Source organism: Equus caballus, chromosome 20 (assembly GCF_041296265.1).
Source record: "Equus caballus isolate H_3958 breed thoroughbred chromosome 20, TB-T2T, whole genome shotgun sequence".
Lineage (NCBI taxonomy): Eukaryota > Metazoa > Chordata > Mammalia > Perissodactyla > Equidae > Equus > Equus caballus.
In genome coordinates, this window is record NC_091703.1 from 24,153,906 (window position 1) to 24,168,847 (window position 14,942).

Here is a 14,942-nt window from a genome sequence, read left to right on the forward strand (position 1 = left end):
TGTCACTGCCACAGCATGGCCGCCGACGAGCGGTATAGGTCTGTCTGGGAACCAAACCCAGGCCTCCAAAGCGGAACATACCAACCTTAACCACTAGACCACAGGGGTGGCCCCTCATTTTATTTTTAATGATTATGATTAACATATAAAACTCCTTTCCATCGTCACTACAAAGGGAATATTACGTATAAATTCAGCTTGTCTATTTTTCGGTGTTTTAGTTAACTTTGACACCCCTGATGAAAACAAAGGTCTGCCGCTTCTCATTCTAGTTTTTCCCACTGGCTTTCCTTTTTTTATACTGAGGAAGTCAATATATTCTTGGTAATTCTTGGCAGGGTAAGAAGCAACATGGAAAGCTCTTTACTTCCACACAAAGGTGAAACAGCAGCAGTAGAGCCAGAAACAGGAAGCAGGCAAAAACTTCAATCCCATCATGGGCACTAAAACATACTAAGACAAAGTATAAACACGCAAAATCCTTTATTTAAAGTACATTTCTCTTATGAGAAAAAAATGTTTCTTTAAAGCACCTCTTGTGTACCTCTTGTAAAATAATTCAGTTTTATAAGTAGCAAAACTAAAGGGCTATTTCTCTTTACACATTTATTTTTCTCTTAGGAAAAAAGTCCAATGTTGCTCTAAAACTGACCTTAATCATGATCAAACCTAATTTGCCTCTGTTAGTGACAGGACTACAAACATGAATGAGTTAAAGAATTCCAAATCATGAGAGTTCATTTAAAGCTTACTAATTATGTTCTGTGAGCTGACAAAAATAAAGTCTGATATAGGACAGCTGTCATCCACTTAAATGCAGATGATCATGGTTTTTTCATTTAAGATTATCTGAATTTGTAAAATATTAAACGATCCAGTTCTAAGGACTCAGTAACTTATTTTTTCATTTGAAGATTTATGTAAAATATTAACTATTTTGGTTCCTGATTTTAAAAAAAAAATCAAATACAAAGGCTAGCCCAAAGACAATGTGGCCTTGCTTGAAATCCAGCTGGCACCTATGAGCACTATTAAAAGCTCTGATTGCCTTTTGTGCCCTTTCATTAAGAGGCCTCATATTCTGAACACAGGTATGCTTTAGTCTAAATAAACATTAATAATAGGCCTGAAATCTGAGGATACAATCCACAAAATAAAATCACAGTAGTTTCTTCCTCTGTTACAACAATCCAGTACAGTAATTCCTCTATATTAAACCTACCTTTCCAGGTAGGTAGAAATTATATTTGGAAAAATCCACAACAAAATTACTCAGAACACCTAAAACTCATATTTGGAAAGTATTTCACAATATTACATCTAAGTTGCACAGAAGACCCCAGTGATCACTAGGAAATCTACCACAGTCCAGTTTTTCCAACCCAAGGAGGTCCAAACTCCGGGGAATAATGTGGCCATCTCCTGCTGCTGCTCTGAAAAATATTCGATCAAAACGAAGCTTACAAGTAGCAGGTATTCCAAGATTAGAGTTCATTTGTGTATCCCATGTATACTGGCAATGCTTAGGTTTGCCCAAAAACTCCCAGACATCCAAAATGTTGTTGGGTAAACCACCACATTTGGTAACCTGAAAAGAAAAACAAAGAAAACTATAACATTCACTGTCTTTTTTCCTTTAATTTGAAAAGGTGTCTTTACTGTTACCACGTTTAACTGCAACATTTCAAGTCAGAATGTCACAATTTATTAATACACAAATGCAAAACTAGGTATGTTAGTTATAACTAGATATATTATGAAAACTATTTGCTGCATGGTAATAAGTAACATAAAAAGATTGACAGCCAGAGAAGTCTGGAATTTGCCCCTTCTCTTCTGCCATAGCTAGTTCCTAGCTTTGAGTGTCAGATAAATCTCAGAAGGCTGAAAATCCACGGCCTTGGTTATTGCTTTTAGTAGTTTTTAAAAAAATGAACACAAGTGAAAAGAAGGCAAACTATTACTTTAGTCTGTAAATTTACAAGTATACTCTTTATATATCCAATAATGTCAACTGCCTTCAGTTTTATTTGAAATTTACTAACAATGCTAATACTTCCTTCTGCCATTCACACTTCAAGAGTTTTAAAAACATTTTATTGTGGTAAAATATACATAAAATTTACCATTTTAATGTGTACAGTTCTACAGCATTAAGTACATCCACCTTATTGTGCAACCATCACCACTATCCATCTCCAGAACCCTTTTTTATTTTCCCAAACTGAAACGCTGTATCTATTAAACACTAACTCTCCATTCCACTCTCCCCACTTCCCTGACAACCACCATTCTATTTTCTGCCTGTATGAATTTGACTATTCTAGGAAACTCACTTAAGACGAATCATGAAATATTTGTCCTTTTGTGAGTGGCTTATTTCACTTAGCATAAGATCTTCATGGTTCATCCACGCTGTAGCATGTGTCAGTATTTTCTTCCTTTTTAAGGCTGAATAATATCCCATTGCATGTACATGTATTTTGTTTATCCATTCATCTGGCAATGGACACTTGCGTTGCTTCCACATTTTAGCTGTGGTGAATAATGTTGCTATGAACATAGGGTAACAAACATCTCTTTGAGACCCTGCTTTTATTTGTTGTGGGTATACACCCAGAAGTGGAATTACTGGATCATATCGAAATTCTATGTTTAATTTTTGGAGGAATTCCCACACCATTTTCCACGACAGCTGCACAATTTTACATTCCCACCAGCCTTGCACGAGGGTTCCAATTTCTCCACATCCTCGCCAATGCTTGTTATTTTCTGGTTTTTTGGTAACAATCCACTAATGGATGTGAAGTAGGTATCTCATTGTGGTTTTGATTTGTATTTCTCTAATAATTAGTGACATTGAGCTCCTTTTCATGTACTTATTGGCCATTTGTATATCTTCTTTAGAGAATATCTAGTTAAATCTTATACTCATTTTTTAACCAAAATTTTTTTTTGTAGGAGCTCTTTATATATTCTAAATATTAATCATCTGTCAGATGATTTGCAAATCTTTTCTCCCAATCCATGGGTTGCCTTTTCACTCCATTGATAGTATCCTTTGATGAACAAGTTTTTTTAATTTTGATGAAGTCCATCCTATTTTTTCTTTTGTGTTCTGTGCTATTGGTGTCACATCCAAGAAATCACTGCCAAATCTGATGTTGTGAAGCTTTTCCTGTGTTTTCTTCTAAGAGTTTTATAGTTTTTAGCTCTTACCTTTAGGTCTCTGATCTATTTTGACTAAACTTTTGTATAAGTTGTAAAGTAAGGATCCGACTTCATTGCTCTGCATGTGGATATCCAGTTTTCCCAAGACCACTTGTTGAAAAGCAGGATTTTTTAAAAAGTAGGTAAGTTAGTTAACCAGGCCAAGAAACATAGCTGCCATAAAGTCAGTGATTTACAAATAGTCCTATAGAATGCTTGATTTTTTAAAATAATCTGTGTACAAGGACACGAAGTCAGTAAGATAAACAGAGTACCATTTCTTTTATTTGGGGTCCTGCCTTCACTTTGGCACTAAGTCTAGACACACTTTCACCTTCCATTTCACTTTTTCCTCCACTCCTGGACATCATGGCAGTGAAAATGAACAGAATCTCCATTTCAATTCACTTTTCTCCAACGTGAACTCAGCCAGAGTGAGGAGGAAAGGCAGGGCAGGCTTACCCTTTAATGTTTCAAATAAAAGTCCTAAAAAGTCCCAACACATCTCAACTGAACTAAGAGGAAAGATTTTGTTTCAGACCTGGACACGGGGGTGGCAGGAAAGGGGGCTAAAAAATGTTGGAAAAAAGAAAACCTCAGAAGGAATTGAAAGTTAGGGACAACTATGATCGTCAAATCTTTCTGTTCTTTTCACCTTGCAACTAGAGAAACTGCAAAGAAACTTGACCTTTTTTAAACCCTTCTAATCATTATTTTCTTTCTATCACTCTTGTTAATCAACGTGTATTGTTTTGTGCTGTTTCATATACAGAATTTATGTTTTCCCCAATAACGTAAGAGCCCCTCCGCCTCAGCTTCCCCAGTGCTAGGCATATTGCACAGGCTAAATAGATATTTGCTGAATTGCATCCGCAAGGTCACTTACACATTTTGAGTGAATGAAGGTCCTAATTTTAAGAGCTTTGGTCAAAATGAACCTACATTAGTTTCCACAGCAATAATCTACCCATAAACATTGAAGTGACTTTGTCACTCACTTCTTGATCCCTTAAATTTGTATCTCCGGCAAATATAATGGTAGCTGACTCTGGAGCCTCTTGTATTTTCTTCAAAACCATTTTTAACTGATTGATTCGTTCCTTAGCATGCCCTCTGGTGCTCTCCAAATGGGAAGTCATAAGGAAAAGTTCATTTCCCGACACACTCACCTGAAAGAGGATAATTATACTCGTTAAAATTATCACTAACCACCGATGCTTAACTTTTATAACAGAATCAGCAATTATTCACCCCATTGGTATATATTTACTAAAGTGAAACTATATAATTAACACTGTGCTTATCCTTCTAGATCAAAGAAGTGTCAGGTGCTAACTTTGCTCCCAAAGAAGACTATTTAGCAAGCACCCACTAATACTTCAAGACCCAACTCAAATGTTACCTTCTTGTGGGCCCTTCCCCAATGTCCCCAGTCAGTCAGTGGCTCCCTCCTCTACACTCCTATGGCATGCTGGAAAGACTGTTTTAAAAGGTCCCCTCAACAGAATTACAGCACAATTATTCCTCTCCTACAAAGCCATGAGTCATTTGAAAGCAAAGACGGTTCTTTTTTTATTTACTGCTATATTATCAAGAGCCTGGCACTCAGAAAAGGTCAGTTAAATTAATGAATGAGAATCATTTACCATTTGCAATTAAGATACCAACAATGTAGGCTCTATTATTATTTAAACTAATTGCCAACAGAATCAAGTGCAAATTCTTTCATATTGGGCATTCATGATCTTCTATAATCTATATCCAATCTACTCCACCTACTTCTTGTCACACTACCCCTCTTCGTGCCTTCTACACCCAACTGAACAGAACGCTCATTTAGACCCATGCATGCCCTGTGTGATTTACATATACCTTGCCACTTGCAATTTGCAAGTTTGCTTGTGGTGATTCTGTCACCTGAACTGTTCTTAACGTTACATCTCACATATTCTTCAGGGCCCAATTCAAATACAACTTCCTTCATGAAATTTTCACTAAACAATCTAGCTAATCTCATCATAGGAAAAAAAAATTGTTAACCATGTATGGTGGCAGATGTTAACTGGACTTACTGTGGTGATCATTTTGCAATATATACAAATATCATCATTATGTTGTACACCTGAAACTAATATAATGTCAATAATACCTCAATTAAAACAAAAATAACAATCTAGCTAAAAGTCACCTCTCTATTCTCTAAACTTCCCTGGCACATCATTCTTTGTACCTCTCCCTGGCATTTATGCCTCTCCTTTATTTTAGTTACTATAGTTACAATGCTTCCCTTGCTACTCTCTGAGGGCAAGATCTATTTGACTCATTTTTGTAAGCCTCACAGAGTACAACACCATACTATGTACAGTGCATTTAGTGAAAAAAAAAAAAAGTACTTCAGGAAGCAAATGTAGAATATTAGCAAACTCTTAAATACTCTTAGGAAAATATCTAACGGAGCAAGGATTTTATTTTTACAAATTTGTCTATATTTGAAATTTATGGGGCCGGCCCCATGGCCGAGTGGTTAAGTTCGCCCACTCTGCTTCTGTGGCCCAGGGTTTCGCCAGTTCGGATCCTGGGTATGGACATGGCACCGCTCGTCAGGCCATGCTGAGGCGGCGTCCCACATAGCACAACCAGAGGGACCTACAGCTAGAATATACAACTATGCACCAGGGGCTTTGGGGAGAAGAAGAAGGCAAAAAAAGAAGATTGGCAACAGATGTTAGCTCAGGTGCCAATCTTCAAAATAAAAGAAATTTATGTAAAAACTTAGTTTACAAAGGTCTTTAAGACTATTTTAGAAAAATCTATCAGCGAGGAGCAAATTCTCCTCTATAGGCAATGGTTTTTTAAAAAAGACATCTCCACAAACTATAAAAAACAGCCCATTCTTTTTTTAAAGAAACAGTCAATTTAAAAAAATTACTTACATGCACACACAAAAGGTTTCTCATCATTTTTGTATCTGGAAAAGGAATAATCTCTTGGCTTTTAAATTTCACTCTCGATTTCTTCAACATTATAGCTGTGAAATATCCTTCTTCATTACCTTCAAATGTTTTGGAAAAGAATTTAGGCTGACAGGTCAAGAGTATCTTGCAGTTTATCACAAGTCCCCCTGAAGATTTTATAACAAACAGGTACAGATATTTAAATGGATCTAAATCTTAAAAGTAAACTATTATTTCAAAACAGTTGAAGATGGTCAACAATGTCCCTATGATTACCTGCTCCCTCCCAAAATGTAACTGGAAGTATGGAAGAAATATAAAAATAAAAATGAAGTCACACAGTCCCAAAAATAGTTAAAGGTGCCAATACCAAAGAAGAAAATTTGAGAAATTTCTGAAGGACAGAGTAGATGAGACTTAAACTAAGGCAAATTGACATGCATTTACCTCTCACTCTGGAAGCACCAGAAAAATTACAGTAAATGAATAAAACATTTAGAAAGGGATAAACCTGCAAGAAGAAAAGAGAACAGAAGTGGAGGAGCAGTGAATGAAAGCTCCCAAGTTTTTCAGAAAACAAAGTAGACAGAGAAGCGGTGACTGGTTTATTAGAACAGACAGACACCAGGTGCGTGCCTGCAGCAGAGGACCAGGGACAGGAAGCAAGCAGATTTGTTCCACCAAAGCCTGGAAACTCTAAGTACTTGAATGCAAAGGTGAGCTACTAAGAATAGGAGGGCTAGTTCAAGGTTCAACAGCCTCTGGGTCTCTTCCCCAACCCCTTACAGCCAAGTGACCACCCTTCGGCTAGCAGAAGACTAGAGATGTAAAGAGAAATTGAACTCTAGAGTCACCAGTCGCTGGGAGGCGTGACAGGGAGATGGGCTGAGGTGTGGAACTGAACAGAGGGATCAAGTGAAAGCTGCCTCCTCAGAGGGCGCCTCAGCTCCCTTGCTCTATTCTGCTTCCAGCCAGCAGCTAAACAAGCACCCCCCTCAACCCCCATCCAGAGGACCAAAAGTTAGAGAGTTATTTTCCGAGAAACTGAATGGCCTCAGATTAGAAGCCTTTTTTATCCTGACATACTGACAACTGGGGGTCTCTCCACAATCCATCCCTCACCCGGCTGTGGTGGGGGCACTGTCGCCTGCTCAGGTACGAACTGTATTTGGCTTTTCAGTACCTGGAATATAAATGTGAACCAAGAACTTAGAACCCTAAACATTTATGGAACTGGTCTAACATGAAGGACAGACACCAAAACAAACAAAAAGAAAGACTGAAAACAACGCAGGGAAAGAGAAAAGACCTAAAACAAACAAACAAAAAACTAACTTAAAAAAGCCTGATATCCTCAGAGATAAGATACTGCATCCATAAACCAAGAATAGTAAGTTCTATAAAACAGACATGCAGCAAACAGAGTCCCTGGGAAGTCAAAATAATGACATCTAAAAGTCAAGACAACTGCCAAGAAAGTAAAACAATCAAGCGATGGGAAAGTAAGAAAGAAAGATATGAAAATTCAAGGATGGACCAAGGAGGTCCATCCTTTTGACAAAAAGGGATTCCAGAAAAAGGGAAGGAGTAAAGAGATTATAAGGAAGAGAAGGAGAGAGGAAGAGAAAGAGAGAGAAGGAAAGAGGAAAAGGAAGAGAAAGGGGGAAGAAAAAGGAGAGGAAAGAAGGAGAAAAGAATGAAGGGCAAAGGGAAGAAGGCAGGTAGGCTAGAAAGATGGCAGGTGGGCAGCCCACAGGTGGGAAGGAGGGGAGAGGGAGAATAAGGAGGAGGAGGGAGAGGGAGGAAAGAGAGAAAGGAAGGAGACGGAAGGAGGAAAGGCGAGAGAAAAAAAAAAATTTTTCAGACCTCAAGACCACAAACCTCCGGATTGAAAGTTCCTACCAAGTGTTCAGCACAATAAATGAAAAAAAGACCCAAAGAACACTAGGGTTAAAAAGAAGACCCTCAAAGCTACTGAATGAGAGCGGGGAAGAACAGGAATTACAACAGCGTCAGACTTACGATCATCAAGAAAGGGAACTAGAACACACGGAAATAAAGCCTTCAAAATTCTGAGGGAAAATGACTTTCCACCTAGAAATCTATGTCCAACCAAACTAGCAACTAACTATGAGGACAGAACACAGGCATTTCCAAATATGCTACAACTTAAAAACTTCATTCTCCGTCCACTATTTCTTAGAAAGTGATTAGAGAATGTGCTCCAATAAAATGAGGAAGTAAACCCAGAAGAATGAAAGCATGGGATTCAGAAAACAGAAATCCAAAACAGAAGAGAGGCAAAAAGAATCTCCAAGAGAATACAGACAAGTCCTACAAAGAGAGAAAGACACAGAGACTAAGAGAGAACCTTCTCCTTAGCAATTCTGGGTTAAAGAATAAATCAAAATTAAAATCACATCCTATATAAAAGCAAAAGTCAAAGAAAGCATGAGATTTAGTCAAAAACCATGAAATGTAGCCAAAGTGGCATGTTAAATGCACTTTAAAAACAAAACAGATAGAACATCAAAGAACTATTCAAGGCAAAACCTAGAAAAAGAACAAAATAAAAATTATTAAAGACTTGTTGAAAAAGCATAACCACAATGCAATTATCACACTTAAGATTTTTAGTAATTTAATTTCACCAAAAAGATACTCAGTGTCTCAAATTTTGGCAATTTATATTTTCCTGAAAAATCATTTCAACCAGCTTTTCACATATCCTAACATTAGGTAAGCTGGATAACGTATTCTCCCACAGTTTTCCAAGTATCCCGTGTCTGGCTTTTCTCAAACTTATTTCATCTGTGATTTTTCTTGTATATGCTCCAACAAGCTAATTTTGATTTATCTCTTTCATTGACTTGTTTTTCAAAGAAAAAGACAAGTTAAATAATAGGAAAACTGTTACCTGTAATAATCTCATAACTACTTGCTTTCTTCTTTAGGTAGCTATAATATGGGGGAATAACTTCCTGTAGAAATATCACATCTGGGCTGTACCTAATAAAAACATCAATTTATGATAAATACCAGGTACACTATTTCATTTGCAGCTGCCTAGATTAGGAAAATACAACGTAAAAGGAACAAAATTATTACTCTCTAGGACACCTAATATTCAATATTCATACAGATCTTTGATAACTATAAAATGAGAAATCTATGCTATTTAATACATAATATTGTAAAGATCAAATTTTTAAAAAAATATATGTGACAACACTTTAAAGTTAAAATAAGTGGAATTACTGACAATAGAAACCAGTAACATTGAGAGCCTACAATCCTCCTACATCTAATAGATGCTTTAAATGTTATGATCTCTTTCACTTCTCTTGAAACAATTATTATCCATGATGAAGAAAACTGAGCTCCAGAGAACCTGAGTTGCTCACAAGTGGTTACACAAGGTCATGGAGCCAGTATGTGGCAGATACAGATCTTTTTGGTAATTTTATTCTCATGGCAATAATTATATACAAAGTTTAATAAGTAAAATAGTAGTAGAAGGCTTCTAACAAAAATTAGTGTTCACTCTCTACCGTAACCCACAATCCCACTCTTAGAGGCAATCCCTCTCCATTCTTTCAGATGTTTCTTCTGAGAGCTGGACTGTCAATTCAGGTCTGATGCCAAAGCCCACAGTGTTGTTACCCTCTTTGTAAACAGGCAAGACATTATCATGCTACCATTAACAGAAGTAATGATACTTACAAAGCTAAATAAGAACACACTCCTTGAGCCCTCTCTTGCAGATTGTTTGGATCCAATCCATCAATATTCCAGGTAATGAAAGAGAACATGCTGTCATCTTCTTGCTGAGTATTTTCAGCTGTGCTGGTTTTGGAACTAACGGACTCAGTCGTTTCCTCACTGGTTAGGTCAACACTGGCAAGATCAGAATGAAACACAACTTTGCAAATAACCTATAAACTGATTCATTTAAAAAGTATTTTCTAAGTATTTGCAGGCCTCACTTTACAGATAAATGGATTTTTTAAAAGCCCTGAAAGTATCTGTCTATAGAAAAGCAAAAGCCACATGACTGAGGAAAAAGATTCTTACAATGTTTTCCAAATGTTTGCTCACTAATACAGTTAGAGCCAGCTCAACATCCTTCAATGACATGTGTCCCTAAAATGATAAACTAGGACCCCAAATTAGACTAAGTGATGTAGATTTCCAAATTTATTTAGAAATCCTATTAATCATTTTAAATCATATTTGCAATAAGATCTCATTGTGGCAGATAAACAATGACTGCAAATTCTTTGTTACTCCCTCCATTGAGAGGTGAAGTCTAACACCACTCCCCTTGAATCTGGGCCTTGGCGACTTGCTTCACCAGTAAGAATATGGTGAAAAGGATATTCTGGGACTTCTGAGGCTTGGTCTTAAGAAGGCTTGCAGCATTCACTCACACCTTTTGGAACACTCTCTCCAGGAACCCTGAGCTGCCATGTAAGATGTCCGACTCCCCTGAGACTGCCATGCTGGAGAGGCTACATGTATGTGCTTCAGTCCAGAGTCTTACCTGACCCCACCTTCCCCTATCCCCACCAAGGCCCAAACATTTGAATGCAGGGACAAAACACTTAAAAGGTGACTGCTAAGCATTTATAAACTTACATAAATTTACAAAATAGGTTTCCATATTGATAATTTTAATAAATTTAATGCCAGTATTTTAACTTTTTTTTAAATTATTTTTTAATTGAGGTATAATTGACATATAATATTAGTTTCAGGTGCACAACATAATGATTTGATATTTGTATACACTGCAAAATGATCACCACACTAAGTCTAGTTAACTTATTATTTTAACTTATTTTGAAATAATTTCAGACTTTCAGAACTGCAAAAGCAGTAAAAGAATTCTATTCACCACTCACCCACATAAATGTTGACGTTTTACTTACTTAACATTTACTTGATTTTTTTATTCTGAAACGTTTGCATAAATACTTTTGTACATATTTCCTAAAAACAAGGACAGGCTTACATATATACCCTAGTACAATTATTTAAAGTCAGGAAATTATCACTGATACAATATTATCATATAATTTAAAGACCTATACAAATTTCACCAATTGTGCCACTAATGTCCTAATCCAGCATCACACGTTGCATTGAGCTGACACATCTTTTTCAGTCTTCCTAAATCCAAATAGTTCTTCAGTTTTTGTCTTTCATGACCTTGTTATTTTTGAAGAATACAGACCATTTATTTTGTAGAATGCCCTTCAGTTTGGATTTGATATTTTTTCATGAATAGATTCAGATTATGCACTTTTGGCAGGAATGACACAGAAGTGACAGTGTGTCCTCCTCAGTGCAGCACATCAGGAGGCACCTGCTATGGATTTGTCCCCAGTACTGCTGTTAACTTCGATCACTTGGTTAAGGCACTGCCTACTAGATTTCTTCACTGCACAGTTATGATTTTTTCCCTTTTGTAATAAGTATTTGGTGGGTAGGCACTCTGAGACTATGTGAATATCTTGTTTCTCGTTAACATTCACCCATTAGTTTTAGTATCCACTGATGACTCCTCTCTGAAGTAATTATTACTATGGTGGTTCCCAAATGGTGAGTTTTTTCTAATTCCATCATGCCTTCTATATTTAGTAGTTGGAATTCTATTGTAAGGAAAAGTGTTTCTTTCTCCCCTAGGCAAATGTATTTATATCAGCATAAATTCTTACTTTATTCTATAAAGCCTCACTCTCACTGACACTTGATCTGAGTTACAAGAGACAACAGGCCATGGCCTAATCAACCACTTTGCTTGTTTCTGCCAATTTACGACTCTGGGGTAGAGGACTCCTAATGGTCCTCCATCCCACCGCCAGTCAGCTTGATCCACATTTTTTATGAGGGATTATTTCAGGGAATCCACCTCGTTTGTTCCAATTTCTTTGTTGGTTACAATTTAGGCTGCAACTAACAGACACTAATTCAGGCCAGTCTGAGCAAAAGAGAGGAATTTATAATGAAACAGGAACACGGCACAGAGCCAGGTACAAGAATGCAGCTATGTCTAAGGAAGTGCAATCAAGTCTTTCTCTCAATCCTACTCAACTCCCCTCGGCTTCATTCTCTATCTGCAGACCAGCAGTCTCAGCTTCCCCATGCACAAAAAAAGATGGGTATGGATCCCAAAAGGTACTAAGTTAACATGTTACAGTTCCGGCTCCACAGGAAGATTCAGACTTAGATCTCTTGGTCCTAATCTTGAAATCCCAGGAGAGAGGATCTGACTGGGCAGTTTGAGCTAGGTGAATCTCTACTAATCTAACTGGCTCTAGCTATTACAACATGGGAGCCAGAGATATACCACTGTGGGTGGGTGGACAATTCCCCAGTAAGAGACTAGGCAGATAGAAAACGAAGTCTAATGAAATGATCTGATCATATCTGTAAGCCAGTGCAGCTGAAAGATCAAAGAGAGAAAAGAGTCTCCACTATGAACAGTTACTGTGTAGGCTGCCCACATAGGTGGAAGAATTTCATACATTCAATACATATTTTTTGAGAGTTTATTACAAATCAAATATATTAGACTTTGGGAAATCAACAATGTATAAAACAGATACTCTCTTCACCAAATGTGTAGTCCAGCGGGCCAGCGGGAGATATAAAATATTAAACAGCAATTATAATACGAACTAAGTTATTATGACAGGGGTCATGCAGGATACTATAAAAGCATCATTCTAAACTGGGCCTTTAAGGTTAATACTATTTAGTAAGGAAAGAGGGAAAAAAAATTCTAGACAGAGGAAATAAACAGGCTAAGAAAATATCTTTACAAAGGCTGAAAGGCAAGAGAAAATGGCCCACTGGAGAAATCGAAAATATGATATGCCTGGAACTTTTTGTAGGCTAGGAAAGAGAGAGTGACAGGAGACGAACCTGTAAAGACAGGCAGTGCTCAAACTATGGAGGGACTTGTAAAGCATCTAGCCTTAAAAGAACAGCAGTGCAGGAAATGGGGAGGGAGTGTTAGAATTGTTAAAATTAAATACGAAATGGAGATGGGACTTGAGAACTTCCCGAGCAGACAAAACCATTTAAGCTAGGAAAGCAAAACTGAATCTACCGTATTTCACGAACATAGGTGAAACTTAACTTAGATTATTTCTTATAAATGCCTCCGACAACCAAAAAACAAACAAGTCATCTTCCTAAAAATGGTATGAGATAATCACTTTTAACCAATTCCCTGCCCTGCAGGACATTTGGTCCTGTCCAAAACATCCATCAGACACTTGGTCCACAGCAAAAGGTCCTTGACATCTGGTCCTGTCCAAAACCATTTCCCAGGGACCAAATATGCCCATGGACGTCTTGGATAGGACCAGATGTCTGCTAATCATCCCCTACCGTGTAGAAATCACTGTAATAACCAATCACTGCAGAGATTAAACAACTTCCTAGTTTTCAGTTATAAACCAATCTATAACTTGGTGCCACTGAGCTTCATAACCGTCTTTGAATTTGGACGCTCCCAGTTCATGAACTGTTCTTACATGCACAATAAATTCTTACTTAACACTATTTATCGATTGGTGGCTTTAACTTTGTCATTCCTGGATTTTTGACGGAATACCAGAGGCGGGTGTGCATTTTATAAAATTATTCTGGCTGACCAGCGGAGAGGAAATAAACAAACAACACAGGAAACAAGAAGATTTCCAAGTTACTGTTCTCCAAGAGAGGTTTTTCCCTTATTCATTTGTTCCGAACCTCTTGCTTACATAATTCCTATAATTAGAGTCAAAAATTACATTTCAGATTGTTTCTCTTCGGGCTCCAAATTACGTTCGAATGGACAGTCTGGACCTTGGGAGGGAAGCGTTAGCCCTGCTGCCGGGGCGCCTCTCCAGCCAGAGGCAACAGCACAAACCCCTCGCCTCCGGATCTTCGGACGGGAGACCGGACTCGGACTCGACGCGCCATCGGCCGCCCCACGCCACGGCAAGCCCCAGGATGCCGGAGGCATGCCGACAGAACCCGCCTCCGCCCGGACTGGCTCCCCGCCCCCCTCGTCACTCACCAGGACTCGGGCCCAGAGAGGGTCTCCGGGGGGCTTTCCAAAGCACTCTCCTCCACCGGCGGCTCGAAGTAGGAGTTCAGCGCTCTCTGAAAAACAAAGACGCAGGGATGGAACCTGTGCGCCCACGGACCCGGCGGGAAGAGAGAAACAGCGACAGCGTACTTCCATCTCCCAGTCGTTCTCGGCCAGGTAGCACTGAGCCACGGCGTCGTCGCAGCTCGCCACTGAGGCAAACTCCACACACAGGAGGCGCCGCTTCTTCACCTCGGGCTCCCCCTCCTCCCGCTCCGCCTCCGGTGCAGGCTCCGGACCGCTCTTCTGCTCCATCGGCTCACCGCGGGCTGACCGCCCCCTGACGCCGGCCAGGCGGTCGACGGCCGGCTTTGCGCACGCGCCCGCCGCCCCGGCGCTCCCGCATTCACCGCCCGGCGGGGAAACGCTCCCGGCTCTTACCGGGTGAAAACCCAGCCCGAGCAACAGGAGGGGCGGCTGGGACTGGCGAGGCCAGACCTGCGCGAGCGCGCGCGGGCAAAACTGTGCGTGCGCGCGCGCTCGCTACGGGGCGCGGAGCGTCAGTGCGCGACCCGCGGGGGTGAGGGGCGGTGGGTGCGCGCGGCGCCGGACTTGGAGCGCGCCGCGGGGCGGGGCCGCGTGCCGTTCGCCCTCGGTGCCCTTGTTCTTTTGTTAAGCTCTGGGCTTCCCGG

The 14,942-nt window shown here is 39.3% G+C and overlaps 1 protein-coding gene across 2 annotated transcripts; it reads right to left on the reverse strand.

Annotated features, from left to right (window-relative positions):
* Window positions 1-466: 466 nt before the first annotated feature.
* Window positions 467-14,762, reverse strand: TDP2 (tyrosyl-DNA phosphodiesterase 2). Of its 2 annotated transcripts, none has more exons than XM_001497617.6 (7): window positions 14,401-14,762; window positions 14,239-14,324; window positions 9,888-10,061; window positions 9,082-9,173; window positions 6,144-6,262; window positions 4,209-4,379; window positions 467-1,588 (listed from the first exon to the last, which is right to left on the reverse strand). In XM_001497617.6, exons 1-7 carry the CDS (start codon window positions 14,563-14,565, stop codon window positions 1,307-1,309), a joined length of 1,089 nt encoding a protein of 362 aa, XP_001497667.4. In that variant the 5' UTR covers window positions 14,566-14,762; the 3' UTR covers window positions 467-1,306. The 2 variants fall into 2 exon arrangements, with proteins under 2 accessions (XP_001497667.4, XP_070101052.1); XM_070244951.1 differs by having other exon boundaries at window positions 6,144-6,331; window positions 14,401-14,722.
* Window positions 14,763-14,942: the final 180 nt, after the last annotated feature.

Coding starts and splice junctions, on each gene's coding strand:
- TDP2 (XM_070244951.1), bottom strand. CDS start 14,565: ATGGAGCAGAAGAGCGGTCCGGAGCCTGCACCGGAGGCGGAGCGGGAG. Junction 10,062..14,238: donor CTCTCTGGGCCCGAGTCCTG/GTGAGTGACGAG, acceptor TGATCTTGCCAG/TGTTGACCTAACCAGTGAGG. Junction 9,174..9,887: donor GTGTGTTCTTATTTAGCTTT/GTAAGTATCATT, acceptor TGTTTTTATTAG/GTACAGCCCAGATGTGATAT.